This window comes from Anser brachyrhynchus, assembly GCF_964034855.1.
Source record: "Anser brachyrhynchus genome assembly, chromosome: 1".
Classification (NCBI taxonomy): domain Eukaryota; kingdom Metazoa; phylum Chordata; class Aves; order Anseriformes; family Anatidae; genus Anser; species Anser brachyrhynchus.
In genome coordinates, this window is record NC_137694.1 from 182,605,783 (window position 1) to 182,626,914 (window position 21,132).

Consider the following 21,132-nt stretch of genomic DNA (forward strand, 5'->3'; position numbering starts at 1 on the left):
TTTGAGATTTCAAATGAACCAGCTACCTATCGCAAAGGTGTATCAGCTATGTCTCCAATATCCCCAAAATTTCACTTGACCTCATCAATCAGTCTAAAAGCTGGTTATTCAGTTCTGTCATACAGATCACCTTAACAAGGCACTATCATTAAGCTCAAAACCTAAATGATACGTTTCGTGAAGTTTTACACACAGGGTTTTCAAAGAAAAAGAAAGAGAAAAACGGGATTGATTTTTTTCATCGTATTATGCTACAAAAGTTAATTCTTACAAGTTCATCTTGTTGAAACATCAGGCTGAAACAAGTAACTTCAGAACTTAATTCTAAATTACACCAATGCTGTAAGACAAAGGAGCAATTCAACCCACTTCAAATGAATGTATTGTTCTTCTAACGATTTGTGGATCACATAAGTAACATTTCTTTTCCAACTATCATTTTATACCTAGAGTTTTGGTTTTAAGTTTATCTTGAAAGCTACCAGCATGTACTAAGTTAGTACTAAATGAAACCAGCTTAATCCTCTTGAGTAGAGCAGTATGAAAGTCTTAACACAAAGTCACACTCTGACCTTGGCACTGACTTCTTGAGCAGGAAGAGTTTCATCCTCCATATGGATTTGTGCCTGTGTCCCCCTGCAGAGAGAGAACTGTGGTTAAAATCACCATATCATATTGCTGCAAAAATACTTTATAGAACTATACACACTCCATATTAAGCCAGAACTATTTGCCTATATTGGGTGAGAAAACAAAAATCATGAAGCTCAGACAATTTCATTTTTATATTTAACTGTACAGTGATCAGTGAGATGGACTCTACTATTCTGTATTCTTACCTAAATAGTAATTCTTGGACAATTATTTATTTTTTTTAATAAGTGGTACAGTTAGTTATTGGAAAGGAAAAGGTTTTAATAAATACAATACTCTAATTTTTTTAATTGTAGTAAAAATAGCTTTAGAACCTTGCTCATGTAATTTTTCAAGACAGTTCTTTCAAAAAAAAGAAAAAGCACACTCGACAAAGCTTTCCATTTCTGGCATAAGCCTTCAAATGTTCTTATTCCAGTTCCATTTTGAAAAGCCGTGTTAGAAAAAATCATTTGGGGCTTTTCAGGTTTACTGAGAATTGTTAGAATGTCCACTTTGTTTCAGAAAATATTGCCAGCTCTGTAAAAGAATTGCATGCTTTCTGTGATGTGCATCATCAGTGGAAACAATTTCCAGATCAGATGTTTCTTCCCACATGAATATGCATGCCCCTGCTATCCTTAAACAATTCCCTACCATAAAGCCATGCAACTCCATTTCCAGTAAAACTGCACAAATTACTAAGCAGCTTTGAAGCTGTGCGGGCTTCTTTTACTCAGCAAGTTGGAAAGTGGTAAATGTCATTTTCTTGGAGGGGCACCGATTCAGCCAATGCTAAAAATCTGTTTACATTTCACTGAAAACAGAATGTCTGGAAAATTCTGATTAGAGGCACAATAACATCCAAAGAACAAGAAACCACCATTTTATTTAGCTATTTTTCAGAAGACTACTACACTTTAAAAGAAGTATCAACTGTAGCTTTATAAAACTAGCTAATGTTATTACAAAACATGTCTCTTATGGAAGCCTTCATCCTGTAAGACCAAGCCCAAAGATGTAGAATATATCAAGTTCATACGATTTAAATATTGTCAGTTTTAAGGATTTAACAAATATGATTTAATTCACTGAATAAAGAAAAAATCTCTTTATTTGCCTTAAATGAGCACTAGTCAGTTACGCTTACACAACTGAACAGAGCCCTGAAGGAACACACATGGCCATTTACCATGCTTTACACCTTAATAATACACAGTAACTTGGTATGCTTTTGCTGTTAAGAAATTTATTTTCTTATTTTCTTCAACATATTTACTTGTTCAGACAATGAGAACGCAACCACTTGATGTTGCGAATGTTATCTCTATTGAAACTAGAAACAACCTGCCAAATTAAGGCCTTTTGCATGACCAGGGCAGGATTGTGTTCCCAAACTGCAGTTCTGAAACGTTTAACGTCAACCACGTCAGCAGTGTTAAGAGTGAAACTGATTAACAAGGCCATGCAAAATTTTGCAGCTTCAATTTCCAACACTGCCTGTCAATGTTGATATGTGTAATCATCTCCTTAGCCACCTTTAGCCTACACGGCTGACAGGTTCTCCAAGAGATTACCTATTAACTATGAATTTTCTAATTTAAGTGAATGTGGGATTCTGTCTCTCTTCTGCAAGCCATTTGATACAAGACTGATATTCATCATTCTTCGAGTTCTAATATTTTACTTCCATTTCTTCTGTTTAGACAAAAGCACATAGTTTGACTTTAAAAGCAGGTTATCTGCTGGTATAAATGAAGATACATCAGTATGGACCATTCACTTACCTAACAAAAGGATCTCCAGCCCACTAATTTTTCAGAGCCCCAGAAACATACTGAGAGCTTTGAACTAACTTTTGCAAGAACAGAGATCACTTACATGTCCTCACAATTCAAAAGTGATGTTTTATCTTAAACATAACTATGAGAAAATTACCCTGCAACTCCATTCTTCTAACCATTCTGCAAACATAGGTGCTTTATTTCTGAACAGTCCTACATAGGGTATCGGTACGTAGGATGCCTCAGATGATACCCATTTATTCTTTTATTCAAATTCATTTGATGTAATACAAGTACATACTGATTGTCATGTTTGCATCTGCAAGGGCGTTCTTTGTAAAAAGAGGCAATTGATTTAAGAGTATATATTGAGTATTAGATCCTGAAAACAAAGAAGGACAAAGAAAATATATTAAATCATTAAGCCTACATAACAATCATTCTTATCTGAGTACCTCTAGCATACTAGTGATGATTCATGTTTGCTTACTCTTAGGAATTTTTCCTTCAGAAAAATTACTGTGAAGCAAAGGAAAAACAGTACTTTAATCAAATGTTTAAAGAACAAAACCTTCATATTTGAGTACTTTAGATACAGAAGAAAAATACAGTCCTAGCTACTAGAACCAAGTTTTTAGGGCTGTTCACCTACGAAATCTTAAAATATGCAAATAATTGCTGAAAAACCTTACCTTAGAATAGCTAGTCATTACTTTAAAAAAAAAAAAAGGCAATACTTTCAAAAGTAAGTAGGTAAGCAAGAAATATTTCTCATGCATTAAAACTTTATATATATACATATTCACTAACTGTTTTTTCAAAAAAAAAATCTAACACGAAAATCTTAAAGAAGAAACTTCATAGTAAATGTCCATGTTTTGAGGAAGTACACAGTGTTTTAAAAGCATTTACATTGAACTTTCATAAATCTCCTATCTGGAACCCAAGTCCAATTTAAGAATCTGGACAGCGTACTCTGGCAGCCTGAGTCAAGTTGTGCAATTTGTAAGTTCTGACTCTGGATTTCTTGCAGCCATGGTATGTGGGTAGACTATGTATGCCTCTGTGGTATAGATAAGATTAAGTTAAGTAACACAGATGCTGGTTCTATTAGCTAAGCTCTATTAAGAGTCTAACCAGACCATTTAATCCTAAATATTTATACAGGTTCACTAACTCATTTGAATGTAAACATGCCTGTAGATTCTCTCTCTAGGAACTTGGCAAGCAAACATTTTTTTTTCCTTCCCAGAACCCCACTTAGTATTTCCTCGCACTTAATTTCAGCATTTCTGAATCTCATCTGCTGAATCAAAGGTCTGTCTGGAGCTTCCTCCCCCAATAACTCTAACCAAAGGCCTTGGAAAAAGTAGAAGGAAAAAGTCACAGAAGAAAAAGGACTTGCTGACACCTTTAGGAAAGGGACCTAACCTTGCCTGATATTGTTGATTTCTCAGCAGCCATGTGCAGGAAAAGTCATGAAACAATGCTAAATTGTTCAACTGATCTTGCAGGAGAGGACAGAACAGTAATATTATTGACAGCTACTCCCACTGAAGAGGTTACATTCCCTTTCTGGGAAGACATGAGTCTATTTTCAAAATTATCATCCTTGTTCATGTACAAACACTGAAATGTCACTACCCTGTCTAGTGCCGACCATAAACTGACAGAACTCAGATCTTCATTTACTCCTCCACTGATGCAGCATTTTCCATGACCAAGGAACTGCAGACCCTGGCAAACAGTAAGTGGTTGTTTGAAGAGCTGCTATCTCCAACGAAAGCACGCTCTTTTCTCATTCCCTACTTGCTTCTTGACACCGTACTGTGACTTCTTGGCTTCTGATGCAAGCTCCACTGGCTGCCTACTAATTTCAAGAGCAAAACTACATGCAATTTGGAGGCTGAATCCAAGAACCTCTGAAAGACTGCAGTCTTGACAGTCTGAAAGCCTGACATCCTTGACCTTGTGAAGTAGGTAACTGCTACAGAAATTTCTAATTAAAATGACCTAAAATAAGACAGCCTTATTGTCTCACTCTACAGAACCAAAACTTCAGCCAAAAAACATCTAGTCAGATGCTATCTCTCTTTTTAGCACGATAACCAGTTCTGCCTGTTGGCTCCAGGAAGAGACATCCAGTATGACCCCACTGAAATTATCAGAGGTTCATTGAATAGTTTGGGTTGGAAGGGACCTGAAAGACCACCCAGTCCCACCCCCCTGCCATGGGCAGGGACACCTCCCACCAAACCAGGTTGCCCAAAGCCCCATCCAGCCTGGCCTTGAACACGTCCAGGGATGGGGCATCCACAGCTTCTCTGGGCAGCCTGTGCCAGTGCCTCACCACCCTCCGAGTCAAGAATTTCTTCCAAATATCTAATCTAAACCTCCCGTCTTCTAGTTTAAAGCCATTCCCCCTTGTCCTATCACTCCACTCCCTGACCAAGAGTCCCTCCCCAGCTTTCCTGTAGGCCCCCTTTAGGTACTGGAAGGCCGCTATAGGGTCTCCCCGAAGCCTTCTCTTCTCCAGGCTGAACAACCCCCAACTCTCTCAGCCTTTCTCCAGCCCTCTGGTCTCGTTTGAATAGGTCCATGTCCTTCTTACATTGGAGCCCCATTTACATGCAGAATGATTTATTGGAGCTAGATGCTTGAAATCTATACGCGAAGGCTTTTTTTTTCTTTCCCAGTAATTTCATCATCCCAAAATAAATTAATTGAGATAAATGAAAGCAGTGCAGGATAAGATACAAACAACATACAACAAGGGAACACGGACATACCAAAGCAAGGAAGTTAGTGGGAATACTGTTTTATAACCCATGCTCAGCACTGCCCTTCAATTCAGCTTTAGTACCGTGGTGGTAAAGAACAAATATATCAGGGAAAAATGTTTTGAAATAAGTGAGAAGGCAGGAAAGAAAACAGATGACATGACCTTTCAACTCTTTGATGGTTTAAAAATAAGTGTCAGGATCTGGTGCGAAATTTCTGCCCTAAGTGACAAAATTGCTCTGAAACTCATATGAAGACTCCTGGGACACCTTCCCCTCACCTCAAAAACAAAACAAAACAAACAAACAAACAAAAAAAAACCCACCCCAAACCTTGGAGCTTTTGGTTAGGAAGAAAATTTGATTAATTTGATTTTTGTAAAATTCAATAGGACTTTTGTAAGTCCTATAGAAAACAGATGGTAAGACACACTGCCCATATTAAGCTTCTTTATTTCTTCCATCCCTATTCTATTTTTCCCCCCTTAGAACTGTTGTCTCTCATCGTCATTGATGTAGAATGGTGTATTGTTTACCAGGGAGCAGCAAGAGTGGAACTGACTGGAAAAATGCATCGTCATCTACCAGAGGGAAAACGCTTAAAGCAGAAGAAACAAATCTCAAATTCTTTTCTCCATTCCACAAACCCTCCAGTCACCCTGAAAAAATAATTTGAAAGCTTTGGGCATCCATCTACTTGACTGGAAAAAAAATTAAGATTTGAATGAAACAACTAAAAACTATTAAGGAACAGAAAATATATAACAAACAAAAAGCAGAAGTACAAAGATTAGAAAATAGTCTTCAGCAAATCTATGTTGAAATCTCAAGGTTGGCAGCTAAAAAAGCCTGATTAAAAGGTGTTGATCACAAAATATTTTTAAATTATTTTCACTCTTTTATATAAGAGCAAAAATACCTTTTGAAGGCAATCAAATGTTTCAGATAATGGAAAATGAATGCACAAACTACCTTCAATGCTGAAAACCATGATAGGAGCATGCTAGAGTCATTTTCACATAATTAGTGGTTTACTTTTGCATTAAAAGAAAAAAATATATAATGAGCATTATCTCCAGATCTTCAGGTATATTACAATAATCAAACAATTTGTTAGACAGTTTCTTGGGAACAGGATGTTATTCCTGTATCTAAATCTAATATAATCTAAATCTAACCTGAGATGCCAAAGAAAAATATTTGCTTTTTTAAAATGACCGATTCCAGATTTTCAAAAAACTAACATGAAAAGCTCTCTCTTTGCCAAATTTCTAGCCAAACTCTGAACACTCTTCAGTTCCTATAATCCATACAGAGACAAACCTAATAAAATATTAACAATGGATGCAATTATTAGCTCTTGTCCATTTAAAATACTGCATTTAATTTACCATATTACCGTTTTGGTAGAATTGAAACTTATATTGATTTTTCATTTTGACTTTCCAACTTGAGAGTTCAAGGAACCAGCTTTAGGGAAATGAAAGTATTCTGAAGATTTGGTTTTAAAATACCTTTATTAAAAATATCAACCACGTAGCATAGCAAATGAATGCAAAATAATGCAATAAAATATGTGAAAGAAATAGCATTTCTTTTTACAACCTTAATGAATCTTAGTTCAGAAAATGTTTAAGGTTTAAGAATTTAAGAAATACTAACAGTTCATCAAGCTTATCAGGATAAACAATGTATAATGCAGATGTTAAGATGCATTGCAACTACAAGTGGGAGCCTGATGACACCAGTTCAATGCCATAGGAACAGTATGTCAGGCAAGGGTCTTTATTTTATCATGTAATCATAAATATGTCATTACATTAATACAAAACCAGCAAGCAAATGCACTTACTTCGTTATGCCTCCTCTAATGGGATTTCACCTAGCCTAAATTGTTAATCGCCAGACATTACCTGATCCAGCCAAATTTTGAGCCATGTATCAGGTCTAGCTGTTGGATCTTTGACCTCACATCCTGCTCAATCTGTTGAAGAGGAAAGCTCCTATAGTTCTAACCTACAACCAGTTCCTTACGTGTCCAAGGAAGTGCCTTCTATGCCTTCTAGCCCCATTTAAGCTAAAAGCTTTAATTTATAAAAGGTACCTTCTAAAACATTCTATGCCTTAATTAAAACAACAACAAAAACAAAGTAAATAAACAAGCCCATAAGCATTATTAAACCACATCTGGCTCTCTTTTCTACATTCATTGTTAGATTTAGCACAGTCTTTCTGCACACGGGGTCACCAAGAGTGGATTTTTTTCAAGACTATGTCTAACACGACCACAGCATGAACTGCTGGCCGTACTTAGACCTCCCTGTAACACTGGGTACTTGCAAGAGTGTTTCCCATGAACCCAGCAGAAAAGGCCAGGCAGGGCTGAAGGACGGTGCAATATGCATCTACCATGTAAATATAAACGTATTATCTAAAATAGATATACAAATAATGGATATTCTATACCTGGATCTAAGAATTCAGATTGTTTAAACTTTGATAGTTATAGCTGTCTGCATAAAAAAAGATATATTTTACAGAAGGGAGAGAGACAACAGTAAATAGAATTTGCACGTGAAAAAAAAATTTAGCAGTATTTCTTGGTGAGTAAATGACTCTAACTGTCCAGTTGGGTATTTCTTTAAGAGTCTTCTGAAATTGTAAGTGACCAACAAAAATAGCAAGAGTATAGGATTAGACATAGCAGATAGAAGTTTCCCAGCTCTTAAAAACTAATCCAGAGACAAAATATTGTTCCTTAATGTGTTTAAGCATCTAATATTAAATCTACTTGCTGCAATAGTCTCCAAACTGTAAGACATCTCATGCAACGTAAGGCCAAGGTTATTTTATTTCAACTTTATCACCTAGAGGTCTTACTTCTATTTTCATTTTTACTTAGATGATTACACAAGCTTTAAAAACACTCACCTATAACTAACTCAGACTAACTTTGGACAATTTTCACTTCATCACTACACTTTATTTCCTGCAGCTTTCTTTGCTTATCCGTCCTTTTTCTACTCTTTTTTCCAAAACATTCTTTTTGAGATAAGTAACAGTTTGGCAGACCTTTTTTCTTTTTTGGATATTAATTCCAAACAAACTTTACCTTTGGCATAAAACAAGTTCATACCTTCTTTACTTTCAGGGCCCTCAGGACTCAGTGCAACTGACATCACGAATTAAGCCTCTTGATTTTCAAAGTTGGCCCTCCCGAGATCATGAATTTCAACCTTTGTTTAGGCCTGTATTGTATGTCAATAATCAAACTACAAATGTGATCCTTGAAAGCTCTTCCCAGAAATTTTCACACTGAGAAACGGGCAATTCAGTGCCTGTTCAGCAAGCTTCGAGCAGTTCTGTGTAAGAAGTGGACTGCTGTATTTCCTTCCAAATGATGATGTTAACAAGCCCACCTATGATAAAATTCCTGGTATTTTCCTCTCAGCAAGCACTATCCTCATTGAAATCCAGCTTTTCTGGTCTATAGCAGACACCATCAAAAGATCCTATATTCTTTTCCCCATCAAAGCAATGATAAGCTTGCTTATTTTTTTATCCACACAGCCTTTTCCTGTTGCTTTACTGCCCATCGCATCATTACCACCAAGTGTCACTCTGTCACGTTTATTTCTCCCCAACCCCACATGCAGCAGGGTCATTATTTCTCCACTCTTCCCTTACCCGTGCCTCCTTTCACACCCTCCACCATTACTTCACCCCCAAACCAACCACCACTTCACCCCAGCGGGTCACAACGATGCACAAAAACCATCCGTAAACAGACTTTATTCAGTTTGCAACCACACTGCGATCCCCGTGCTAACTGCACCCTCTTATTTGTATTCAACAACACGAGAAACCCAATCTCTAGAAGGAACCACAATGGAATTTCGCCCGGGAAAGCCCACGACGCCCCCTCAGCGGGCAGCCCCAAGATGCCGGCCGGGCGGCGCGGGGCGGGAGGCGCAGCGCCCGCCCTTTCCGTCCCACCCTCCCCCGCCATGCCCGGCGGCGGCGGCTGGCGCGGGGCGGGGCGGGGCGGGCGGCGGCCGTTGGGGCGCCGCGTACCGGTCCCAACCGCCGCTCCCCTCAGCGGGGCGGCTCTGCCCGGGGGACGGGGAGGGAAGGGCGGCGGCGGGCTGCTTGCTCCGTATAGCTTACCTTCCCCGCAGGCGGCGGCGGCTCCTCCTCCTCTTCCTCCTCCTCCTCCTCCTCCCTGCAGTGGGGCTGGGGAGGGTGCAGCCGCTGTCAGGCGCCTCCTCAGCCGCCAGGAGGGGGAGGGAAGGGAGGTAGCGCCTCCCCGGGATCCTCCTACCGCAGCCGGAGCGGGCAGCCGAGCCAGGCTTAGCTGGGGCGGCCCCTCGGGGCTGGGAGTGCGGCTGCCGCCGAGCTGAGGCGAGGAGAGGCTGAGAAAACACACCCCATCTCTTCTCTGAGGCGCGTCGCTTTTGGTGATGTGGGCGCCTTGAGAAGAGCTGGGTGCTCGAAGCAAGCACGGCACTGAGGGAGAGCGCACAGAAACACTTTTCCTCCAGCTGTTGCCTCGGCCTAAGTGCAGTTGACAACGTCACGTAGTGAGAGACATGTTCAGGGATGATTATTATGAGAACACCAAGCATTGTGTACTATTTGTATGTGCAATAAATAGTTAAAATTATTTTTCCAAGAGAAATGAAGGGACGTAACTATTTTTCTATTTCTCTTACAATTTGTGTTTAAAGTTTATCTCTCCCTTAACAGGATAGCCTAAATGTTTTCTGAAGGTAGCATCCATGTTTTTATTGGTCATATCTCCTACCTTCTGTTTGATATACCCTGCTTCCTTGCTGTGGTATGTTCAGAGACCTTTGCTGTTTTATACAATAATATTGTTAGATTTTTCTTGTGGGAACCTTATTCAGAAGAAGAAAGAAATGTGGCGTAGGAGCTAGCGCTCTGACAAAAATGAAACTCCTTTATCACCTGGGGAAGGTCTCAGTTTTTTTTTTTTTTTTTTTTAGTCACGATAATCACAATTCATAATCATAATCACAATTGATAATCACAATCACAGATCGATAGGCAATTTTCAAAAAATGAGGCTTGTGTAAGTATGTAAAACAGCCAAACCTGTCTCTGCAGTTACCGAAGGAGCAGAGACTCCATTCTCCATGCTTGCTATGCTGTGTGATGGTCTCATGTGATGTGCTTCACGTGCCTTGCCTCCAGTCCTTCATACGTAATACGGGAAGTGCCCGTACCACCGCAGGGTCTACCAGTGCTCTTCCCTAATGTGCTCCCCTAATGCATGTGTGTTGTCTGTCCCTAACTGCAGTGCTCTGTGGAGTATCCATCTCTTTTTAGTTTGTCAGCTGGAAGTAAAGATACTACACATCAAAATACGTTCAGTGTTCCCAATGCATTTTAATCTGCAAAGGGTCTCTGTTTTCTGCTTTGCTGGCTCAGTCACTGTGGTTCTTCCAAGATAATTGGAAGTGTTTTTCCCTAGGAATGTTTTCTTCATTCGAATGAGATATCAGTAATGATTTGTGTAGAGTGTCAGCAGATTTTGGGGGTGTTGGACTCAATGACGACAGTAATGTGTTGCCCCATAGTTTTGTTCTCTCTTTATGTAGAATAAAATGATCACAGTAAAACACAATACAATTTATTGTCTGTTGCCATGTTCATTTCCCAGTTTCCTGTTTTCCTGAATCCATTTCAGGGGAAAAAGGTTGCCGGAACTCAGATGCATGTGTAAATGTAAAAATATGCCTGATAATGTCAGTCTAGCAGACAATGGTAGCAAGCTATTCATTTTCAGATTGGCAGAAAGACAAACATTTTTAGTAGAAGCAATTGTTCCCTAAAACAAGTTTAATTTTGGGCTGCGAGCTGTTTATTGATTCTTCGGTGTACGTTGTAAAACAACATTGGATATTTTTCTAAAAGTTATGCTTTATTTAACCAAAAGAACACTGTACTGTGTTAGGCTGAAGGTCACACTTGGTGGAACAGATGGTGTGCTTGACCCATTCAAAAAAAATTGGGTTTAATACAGTGAAGCCCTTAAATCTAGAAGCAAATCTACAAGCAAAGAGTCTGCATTTGAAACGTTTTGCTAACAGATTGTCGGTGAACAATAACTGAAAGTGTGAAAGTAAGAAATGCTAACGTCATTTCTGAATGTATAAAAAGTGAAGCAAATAGAAGTTAACAGGAAATTTGCCTCCAGTAATTATTAGAAACCAACTAGTGGGAAACTGCACATAAAGCTACTATATATTTTGATAGCGAAGTTGAAAATGTGATAGGTTGCACAGAGATGATCAATGGTTTGAAAACGAGAGATGCTTTAGAAGGTGATTAGTTTATGAAAAACAGTTTATTATTTAGATTACAGTTTATAGGTTCTTTGTAATGAGAAAACATTAAGTATTGAGTGGTGTTTTAATTTAATGGGAAAAAAAGACATAACAAAAAGAAACGGGGAGAAATTAAAGCCATAATAATATAAATCAGAAATGGAGGACAAATGTCTGACGCTGAAAGTGGTCTCCATTTATTGATTACTTCAAACCAAAAAGCGATTATGTTACTTCTGCCTTTCTTTACATACCGGTTGTTCTACACCTGTCTCAATTTCTTCCTTTCATTTGGGCCATTTCCAGTTTGCTTTTCTTCTTTCCTAAGTGTAGTGCTAGATTTAGAACTCAACAGCAATGAATGGAAGGAAGTATATCTCTGTTTCATCTTACAGACATTCTTTTTATATGTACCAGGACTGTATTTTCTTTTTATCAAATAGCAAAGTATTGTCCTTTGAAATTTAAGCTTTGCATATATTTCTTCTTAATATGTTTTCCAGTTGAATTTTTTGCATTTCCATTTGGTCTTTGGAATAATACTTCTTGGAAGATGACCTGGTTTTCTTTTCTGATTAACTGACATTTATTCTGCTTTTAATTTGACAGTATTATTTTGTACAGTGTAAAAATATGATTAGACATTAAATGAGAACGTAGCAGAGATTGTAAACACCTATAAGTCAGTGAACAGGCTTACTGGTTCCAGCACCAACATACTCCAAACCCATAGGATTTCAGTTACTTTTCCTCAGTACTGTTTTCTGCCTGAAGTTGTTTATTTTTCCAGTATGTAAGCACCAGTTCGGTACACCAGTTGAGTTTCAGGATGCAAGTTCTCCAAGAAGGGTCCACCTCCCTTTCTGGAATATGTGGTCTGGAAACCTTCCAGGAGGCACTGGGCAAATCTGTAGGCTTGAGCTGCCGTAAATGGCTGCCGCAGCGTAGTGATGTGGAGCCTCACAGATACATCCCAGATACATCCCCATCACCTTGAACTCACGATAATCTGATTCTCAAAATCAATTACACAATTCTGTCTGGAATATTTCAGAACAATGAAACAGTTACAGACTGATCTCACATTCCTCAACAGATCTCCCCGAAGAATTTGAAGCACTGGGAAGGGTTTCTGTACTTCCTGGCTGATGAAAGCTTTGGACTAACATAATTTTGGAGTTTGCTACAAAATTATCAAATGCTGTAGTTCTCATTCAGTAGTTAAAGCCTCTGTATTTGAGCCCAACTACTGCATTACTGGGCAGAGGTGGTAATGGTAGAGACTTGTTTTGCTAAACAGTTGCCAAATAAAATACTTCAGTAAACCTTTTGTCGTATTTCTTCTTCAAAAGCCTGTCATCAGGAAGTGAGAAAGCTAAGAGTATTTTCAGGCCAAAATAAAACCAGCTTCCCACCTCAATGGCAGGGTTCCCATTACCTGTGTTGTGGGTTTGGGGATGACTTTTCAGTTGTGTGCATCGGGGAAACTACTGGCGTCCTCAGTTATTACCACGAGAGGCCTGCGTCAGCCTTTGTGGAAGCTAAATAATGTGAGTGCAAGGCAACCATAGGCTGGTAAATTCTGTCACCACATGCGAGATTAGAGGATGTTTGAGATTTTTATGACTGCTTTCATATAAACTTGTTAGACCTGAAGACACAGCAAGTTAAAGAAAGGGTAAGTGTCCCAAAAGCAGATGTTTAATAAGAGCTGTCTTTTTCTGTTGAACTAAGATTGAAAAAAGCACTTACACATTTTAACATGCTTTGGGATAGGTTACATTCTTGTCAGTAAAAAGAGCCTTAGCAAATAAAGGCTAAGAAACCTCAGTTATGCTGGTGGATCCAAGAATTTTCAAGCTTGTGAAACCTGTTTTTTTGCTCTGATCACAGCTGTGCTTCACTTCAAGGGAAGACCTGGGCATGAAGCAGCGTCCCTTTTGGCTCATCCTTTCTCCCTTCTGCTCCACGCCTTGGTTTCTAGGACAGGTAGCCAGCAGGCCAGTGTGCAGATTGGTCAGGGAAAATGGAACAGTCGGACTCCTGGAATGTGCTGCAGATCCACCTGACACTCGGTAGAGACTTGGCCAAAGTAGTCTGGGACTGCGGCTTAAGTGATTTTGTTAATTCTCGCTCTCACTGCCCTAAATGCTTTGTTTGTAGCCTGTTTGGTTTGGACATCCGAAAAGGAGTAGCTGCTGTCTTGATAAAGACCTTGCATCATCCTGTCTGTCATTCAGATCATCTTACCTGAAGAATTTAGGGATGGTGGTAGCAACAGCCAAACGTAATGTTCCTCAAGAGTCACAAGAAGTTGGCATCATGGTCTCCCATAAGCAAGGAGAAGGCATCACTGTGGTTAGGAGCATCAGGGCAGGAAGGTAAGGGGATCCTTGCGAGAAAAGTTAGGTAAACTTGTTGAAAGTGATAAATCATATTTATCATATAATCCATATAATCCATATATATTATATGAGCCATAGGTCTGTGGGCCAGCAATTGGAGAGACCGTGACTGTGCTACGTTTCCCTAGGGAGCGTCAATCCTCTGTGTGTGTGTAACTGTAATTTGGTAGAGTTCTTCAAGCCCAAGTAGCCTGCAAGTAGGATAAGAGATCTGGGAGCTAGCTATCGTAGGGATCATAGGTCCGTGGGCTCCATGTAGAGATGAAAGATCTACAAGCTGCCTCACAGAGGGCCCATTGGTCTGAGCCAACCACCAGTGAGACCAGGGGCTCTGAGATTCAGCTACAGGGTAGACTGTAGGTCCGGACCAGCTGCCACTGAGATTGTTTCTGTTTGTGCTTACAATGAGAAGAGATCTAAATACCAGCAGACTATGAACCTTGGGGATTTGTATGCCCAAGTGCCAGCAACCGAGGAGAGCAGGAGATCTGGAACCAGCTATAGTGACTGAATGTCCATGGACACCTGCGTGTATATGTCTGGACACTGCTAGCAGTCTTCAACCCTAATCCGACAGAGGAGAGGAACAGGATGGAGCAGTTTGTGCCATTCATGTTTGTGTGGTGCTGGAGCTGGTAAGGCACTGCTCTCTGTCTGTTGATCTGTGTGGTCAGCCACGTGTGTGTACTGCGTGTGTTTTGGTGTGCCTTGGAAGCACGTGCTCAGCCTTGCTATTGCCTGAACCTCGGGGCATGGAGCTGCAGTGCCCTCGCATCTGCTGGGCCACTGGATTCAGCTATCTCTGACAGACATCTCAGAGATATCTCTATCTCAGACAGTCCTAAATGACTCCCTGTTATCATTGTAGAGAGAAATCTTGGCATCAGTGGAGTCGGTAGCAAAATGCTGCTTTACTTTTTCTTCAAATTTCGCTCATTTTCAAATAAACATTAGATATTAACCCTATATTCTTATGTTCGTATTGTCTAAAGGTATTAGGAATTTCACTTAATTACCATAAAGTTAGGTCATCGAATCCATTTCAATTGCAATGCCAATTTCCCCCTAAATGTCTGTCTAGTAGTTAGGCTGGTTCTCACTGTCAATATTCTTGCTTCTGACAGCAGGTAGATGCAAAACAGATTTTTTCATTCTGTTTTCTGGAGGTAACTTTACGGTAACAGAAGAAAGTCAGTCAATCTCCTGTCATGATTTTTTATGGCCTTGCAAATACTTTAAGCCATTCCAGAACTCCTCCCACAGGATGTAGACATGTGGCTACTTGAGCAACTCAAACAGTTTATTTGAAGCAGAGATATTGATCGGATTTGGATTTCACATCGTGAAGAAGACAATTTAGTTTCTGTTTCTAGATTAATAAATTTATCCTATGCCTAAATTTATCCTATGCCTAAATAATACCTTTAATTGGAGAAGTTGACACCGATGACCAAAGACTACTTATAGTCACAGTAGATCAATACAGCAAGTCATTTTGCTGTAACAAAATGGTTTACTGTGGTTAAGTAGCTTTATCTTGACTGTTTTGCTTTTTAATGTTTTTCTTCTCAAATTGACCAAGATCCCAGCAATCCTTTAAACTCTAATTGCATTATCTTAGTTCTGTCCTGCTTTGTTCACTTCTATGTGCCCTGTAGTTTTATTAATACTCTACTGCCATAAACTAAAATAAAAATAGCAAAAATAGTAGTGCTAGCCTTTTTTTGTTTGTTTGTTCGTTTTGTCAGAAAAGAAACTGTGCCCTTTTCTTGCTATGGAGAAAGATTCAAAGGAATGTTGCTATCAGCTCCCTGTTATGGGAGCTCAAGAAAGTTGTGGAACAGCTGCAGAAAGTTGTTTTTCAAGAAATTTGTAAAACAACTAAATAGTTCAATATAAGTTAAACTCAATGAACACTTAAAACAGGCTTGGGGAAGAACTGAGTGAGTAGGGCTTATTAAACTGAAGAAGAAAGGATTGAGGGAAAATGGAGTAACAGTTTTAAGAATGTGAAATTTTATTGTAAAGAGGAAGGAGATTTACTTTTTTGTTCTGAATGATCAGGAGAAAAATTGAAATAAAGGAGATAATTTTGCTTTGGCAGTAGGGAAAAATACTCTCAGTAATAATAAGGAACTTGGGTATAGATTGCCTGGTGAAGTTGTACAGTTTCTACCATTAGAGATTGTATATCAGAATAAAATAACTTTTGTTGATTCTAGTTCAGCTGATGGTAGTCAAACAGATGACCTTTTGAGTTCCATTCCATTTCTAGGACTCCATCGTTACTTCCATTTACTGGAATACAACCTGAATTTAAGATATGAACAAATAGCTGTTTTTAATTAAAGCAAAGTCTGTTTCATATAGATAATAAAAATATTACTTCACAGTAACCCAATTATTCAAAATACTTGAGCAATTTTGGTACTTGAATTCCTTTTAAATATCCATCGCCATCCACTATTCTTTTTTTTGGGTTGGGATCTTTTAAAAATGGAATAAACTGTCAGTTAATCTTCAAACAGTTGATAGAGCAACAAGTCTAGAAAGAATGATATATTTTGCTTCCATGTTCAGTAATGTCTTATTAGGTTAGTCCTGTCAAATCTTTGTTCATATCAAAATGTCAGTTTATTATTATGTTTTAAACAAATCAGATTTTCCTTGTTTTTGAAAAAAATCATGATTAGGGAAATCTAATTCTTCATTATTTTCATTCTGAATAAACATTTCAATACGTAATCCCTGGTTCCTCTTTACTTTGAGTATAGCTCTGTAGACGTCTTTATCAGTGCTGTTTTTCAGTCTACTTCATCCTTTCCATATATACCAACATAAATAATACATTACCATCAGTGTCAATGAGAGAAGGGACAGGGCTTTGCTACCTGCATGATTACAATGCTTAGATATTACATAGGTAAAATTAGCTTTAAATTATTTTTTAATGTTTGAAGTTCATGTTTATCAACTTGTTCATGTTTAATGAATGCCCATGTTAATTCTGAAGGTGGGTTTCTTTTTATGTTACATCGTAGTTTATACAAAGAAGAAAACAGGAAACAAAACAGAAGTGTGACTGCTATGATTTTCTATAGCACTGTTATTTAATTCCTTGCAAAAATTCTATTTCTAGCACCACAAACTTTCTTTTTCCCACAAAAAAAAATGTTGCAGACAGGAAATGTTTTGGATAGTGTAACAAAGTTTCCTGATAAACATTTTATCTCAGCTGGATAACCATTTCCTGTTGGTCGGATTTGCTATAAGTATTGTCATTTTGTTGTCTTCCTTACTATAATTAACACACATATATGATCTGGCTAAGTGTGTTCATCCTGTCAAACAAAGGTTTCAGTAAAGCAGACGTGGTTATAATGCGATGCAAGAATTTATATTGTCCATTTCCCATCATTTAAACTTTGCCTGTAACAATAAATAAAATAGCAAAACACGTGGGACATTCTGGGAACTGGGAATTCCCAGCAGGGTGGAGGTTTCTCAGTATTTCAAATAAAGCGTTTTTTGCTGTGGTTGCAGTAAGCTTCTAAAGCAGTCTTTGATTAGAAGGTGGGACTTCATGGAGAATCTGATTGTTCAGTGCTAACTTGGACTTGAATTGTCCTGGAAGGGTATCAGAAGAATTTTGGCACTTTCTAAACAGCTTCAAAGCATCATCCTTGCAAACTAATATTAAAATGAGATGACATTTAAAAATTTACCCTATCAAAATATCATGTTTTCCATCAACAGAACCACCTTTGCCATTTTTGGAGTTACCTGGTTACTTTAATGATAAGAGACAGGCAGTATCACTTGAATATAGCTGATTCTGATTCTCATTCACACAAAGATCATAAGTACATTTGGCTACGCCTCTACTAAATAGTAGATGGCCAGGACACAGACTTTGGCCATGAAGCCTCCTGGCGTAGCCTAGCTAACGTCCATATTATTTAAGGCTGTATTTCCCTTCAGATCAGACTGACAAATTGATGTTGCGTAGCTCTTGGCCCTGGAGCTGCTCTGTGCTGTTAAACATCCTGTGGCCTTCAGACATAACACTTACTTATGGCTGAGGTTTTTTTTTTTTTTTTTTTTTCCCAGTTCATTGTGTTTGAATGTGGCTGTTTATTACCTTTTGTTTAAAAGTTTGATCTACACATGGTGAAACACAACACGTGATTTCTTCCATGCAGTTTTTCAAGAAAAATAAAATTAAGGCAAGTTACTGAAAGCATGTAGTATTTGAAGGTGCAAAGCCTGCTGAGATGGTGCTGAGGTAGACTTTAGGGAGCAGAACTGGAGCAGTGCTCACCGTAGAGCCCACTGGGAGCAGTGCTCAGTATGCACTATCCCTGAACTGTGCTAGTTGGCACAGGTCAAATCTGCCAGGAAGTCAGCTAACAAAGAGTCTGGATGTTCTAAGGTCAAGTGTTCAGCCTGTGTGTCCATGTATGATGAGTTCATGGGGTTTAACTACGGCTTTGTCCTAGTTTTATTTCTGTCAGGCCTGAGGAAAGAAGAATGTGAAGAAGGAGCCTTTAGACAAAGGCACATGCATAAGATTGAATTTAAAAATACATGATTGTTAGTCTGTTGGGGGTAGATACAATTTGCGTACACATCCTGGAGGTATCCTCAGTAAATTATTCAAGGAAACAGAATATGAAACAGAGTGAAAGGTTTCTTTCTCTCTCTTTTTTTTTTTAAATGTTACGCTAGAAGAGAGTGAATGAAAGTGTTCTTGCAAAATGTTGATCCAAGACATGCAACTCGGGGCTGAATTCATAAGCATCTGAAAGAAGATGACACTGATGTAATCATCTGTCTGACGATGTGTGTAAAAAATTGTTTATTTATTTTTAAATTCACAGCATTAGACTAACAATTCAAACAAAAAGATATTTTCCTCACAAAGTGCAATTCAACCCACAAAACTTCCTGTTACAAGATTCTGCAAGTGTTAAAAGTTTTCATGAAGAAGTCATGGGAGAGCAATCAACTGAGATTGCTCAACAGAGACTCAGGAAGTCTCTGAGATACAAACGTTTGAAGGCTACGACAATATTTAAGGCAAGTTTTATGTTTACTTACCCCATTCTTTTCTTATAATCTCTGCCAGGGAACAGACTTTGTCAGTGCTGGGGAGAAAACACTGGGTTTGGTAAAACTTTGACCTGACCCCCAATGGCCCCTCTTTCATTCTCTGTCCTTATGTAGAGGATGTTTTAATTATGCTTCTAGCTTTTGAGATAACACAGATAGGCGCTTTTTTCTTCCTGTGAGGAAATGCTCAGTGCTTTCTGGGATTGGGGCTTTTTGGTGTTTTGTTTTTAACGGAAGCACTGTTGCTGTTTGTTGATGTGAGGACTATTCTCTATTAAGGTCAGAGGGACTGAAGATTTTGTACGAGTCTAGGAAATGTGATACAAGACTGATTGGGCAGCCAGGCATGCCCAAACCCACCCCGAGTCATTGAATATGTTTCATATATGCTGTACTAAAATACACAGAAATGAATAGCTTAAAGAAGGAAGCATAACATGTATTCTGTGTAAATGCAAATTATTGTATTGCCACCAGAAATGTGACAGTATTTTACTATATACACATTATAGGGTATGTACACCATATATAGGTGTTAAGACACACTTAAAATGCTACACAAATCAGTGATAGATCAGCTCTAAAGATGATCTATAGAGTGTCATACATAAGAGATATACATGAGCATTATTATTAATCGACAATGTCAAAAAATAAAGCCAGAATTCAAAATGAAGGTGAATCAATAAGTCTGGGCCTACTTAGTATCCCTAAAGTATCTGTCTTTATTATCAACCTTAAAATTGCTATTTTTCAAGTTCTTCATGGTCTTACTAACCTGCACGTTGAAAACAAACGAACAGGCAAATAAAAATCTAGTAAATCTAATAAAATACTAGATTAATTCAAACAGTCCAATATCAGATATGGCTGTTGAGTCAACGTGTCTATACAGTATTCAGCACTCTTTGTAGGAAATGTGACATAGAAATAGAATTTATTACTTACTTTTAAAGACATGTTATATTTTCCCCAGAGTGATGTATAACTGTTACTTTTCACAGTACCTGGGGACGGGAAAGGAAAATAAGCAAGTTGTTCTGGGTAAAGAGCTGGAATTACAAAACTGGAGTTCCTCAGACCAGCCACAGGCAAGTCGAGTTGTCAGCGTCAGGTGAAGTTTTCCCGAAACCTTCAATCTTTTCCAGTGACAAGGGTCTCTGGACCACCATAAGATTTTTGATGTTCTCTTTTGTACACTGGGGAATGGCTCATACTGCGTTTCACAGCTTTTTCATATGTTTCTATAGCTACAAGTCACACTGTGTGACAGTTCATCAATCACCCTGTCAGCTTCTCTTCATGGAAAAAATGAAGATGATTCTAAAAAGCAGATAGAATCTGTGCCATTCAGGGGAGGATTTTCTACTAGGAGGAATTTGGAAGAATAAAGAAGCCTTGCAAAAATCCTAATTTTTCCCTAATTCTAATGTCAAAATCCTCTAATTTAAATAAAATTATTTTTTTTGGAGGCAGGAAACAAATTGTGCTTTAAATTTTAGCCATGGAACAGAATAGTTCACCTGAAATTATTTGTTTACATGTAAAGTGAGTTCCATCTTTTTTTAATTCCACTTTTAAATTATTATTTTTTTTAGGGATGTTTTTTTCTCTTTTACTACTAAATATTTTGTACATGACGTGTTCTACAGCACTTCTTTCCTTCTCTTTTCCCCAGTCTCCTTCCTCTCTCTTTCAAGTGTTGATTATTGTCCTTGAATGTCTTACAGATAGAGTGAAATTGCTTCTTGCCTGTTGTCTAGTCAGTAAGCCCCCAAAGCAGGAGTCCTGTTCTTTGTGAAGTGCTCTGACGACTCTACTGTAGTACAAAATCCACTTCTTAAAAGCATGAACTTTTCATTCTTGTCCAAAGGGACAAGAGATGCAGAAGTCCAGGAAGCACTTTTGGAATGTAAATCGCATTCTTCAATAGAGTGCCTAACACTGTAATTAAACACCGAAGTACGGTTACTATTTCACATCACTCCTTTTTTGTACTTTTTCTTGGTCTGAGCATCACATGTAAGCGTGTTGTGTAGTACAAACCTCAAGTTTGGGGCATCTCAAG

The 21,132-nt window shown here is 38.5% G+C and overlaps 1 protein-coding gene and 1 long non-coding RNA gene across 3 annotated transcripts in view; both read right to left on the reverse strand.

The window, feature by feature from the left end:
• Positions 1 to 10,181, reverse strand: part of LOC308196151 (RCC1 and BTB domain-containing protein 2) — a 35,899-nt gene extending 25,718 nt beyond the window's left edge. The window contains exons 1-2 of one of the 2 annotated variants that reach the window (XM_080594771.1): positions 9,365 to 10,180; positions 573 to 636 (exon numbers count right to left, since the gene is read on the reverse strand). In XM_080594771.1, the coding sequence (XP_080450897.1) occupies positions 573 to 636; positions 9,365 to 9,822 (522 nt within the window). In that variant the 5' untranslated portion in view covers positions 9,823 to 10,180. Of the gene's footprint in view, positions 1 to 572; positions 637 to 9,364 lie in introns of both variants that reach the window. The other variant, XM_080594772.1, reaches the window with a different exon arrangement.
• Positions 10,182 to 14,109: 3,928 nt separating this feature from the next.
• LOC308187951 lies at positions 14,110 to 20,745 on the reverse strand. Its single transcript, XR_013945026.1, has 3 exons — positions 19,053 to 20,745; positions 16,384 to 16,439; positions 14,110 to 16,262 (listed from the first exon to the last, which is right to left on the reverse strand). It is a non-coding gene; the product is annotated as an uncharacterized lncRNA (long non-coding RNA).
• Positions 20,746 to 21,132: the final 387 nt, after the last annotated feature.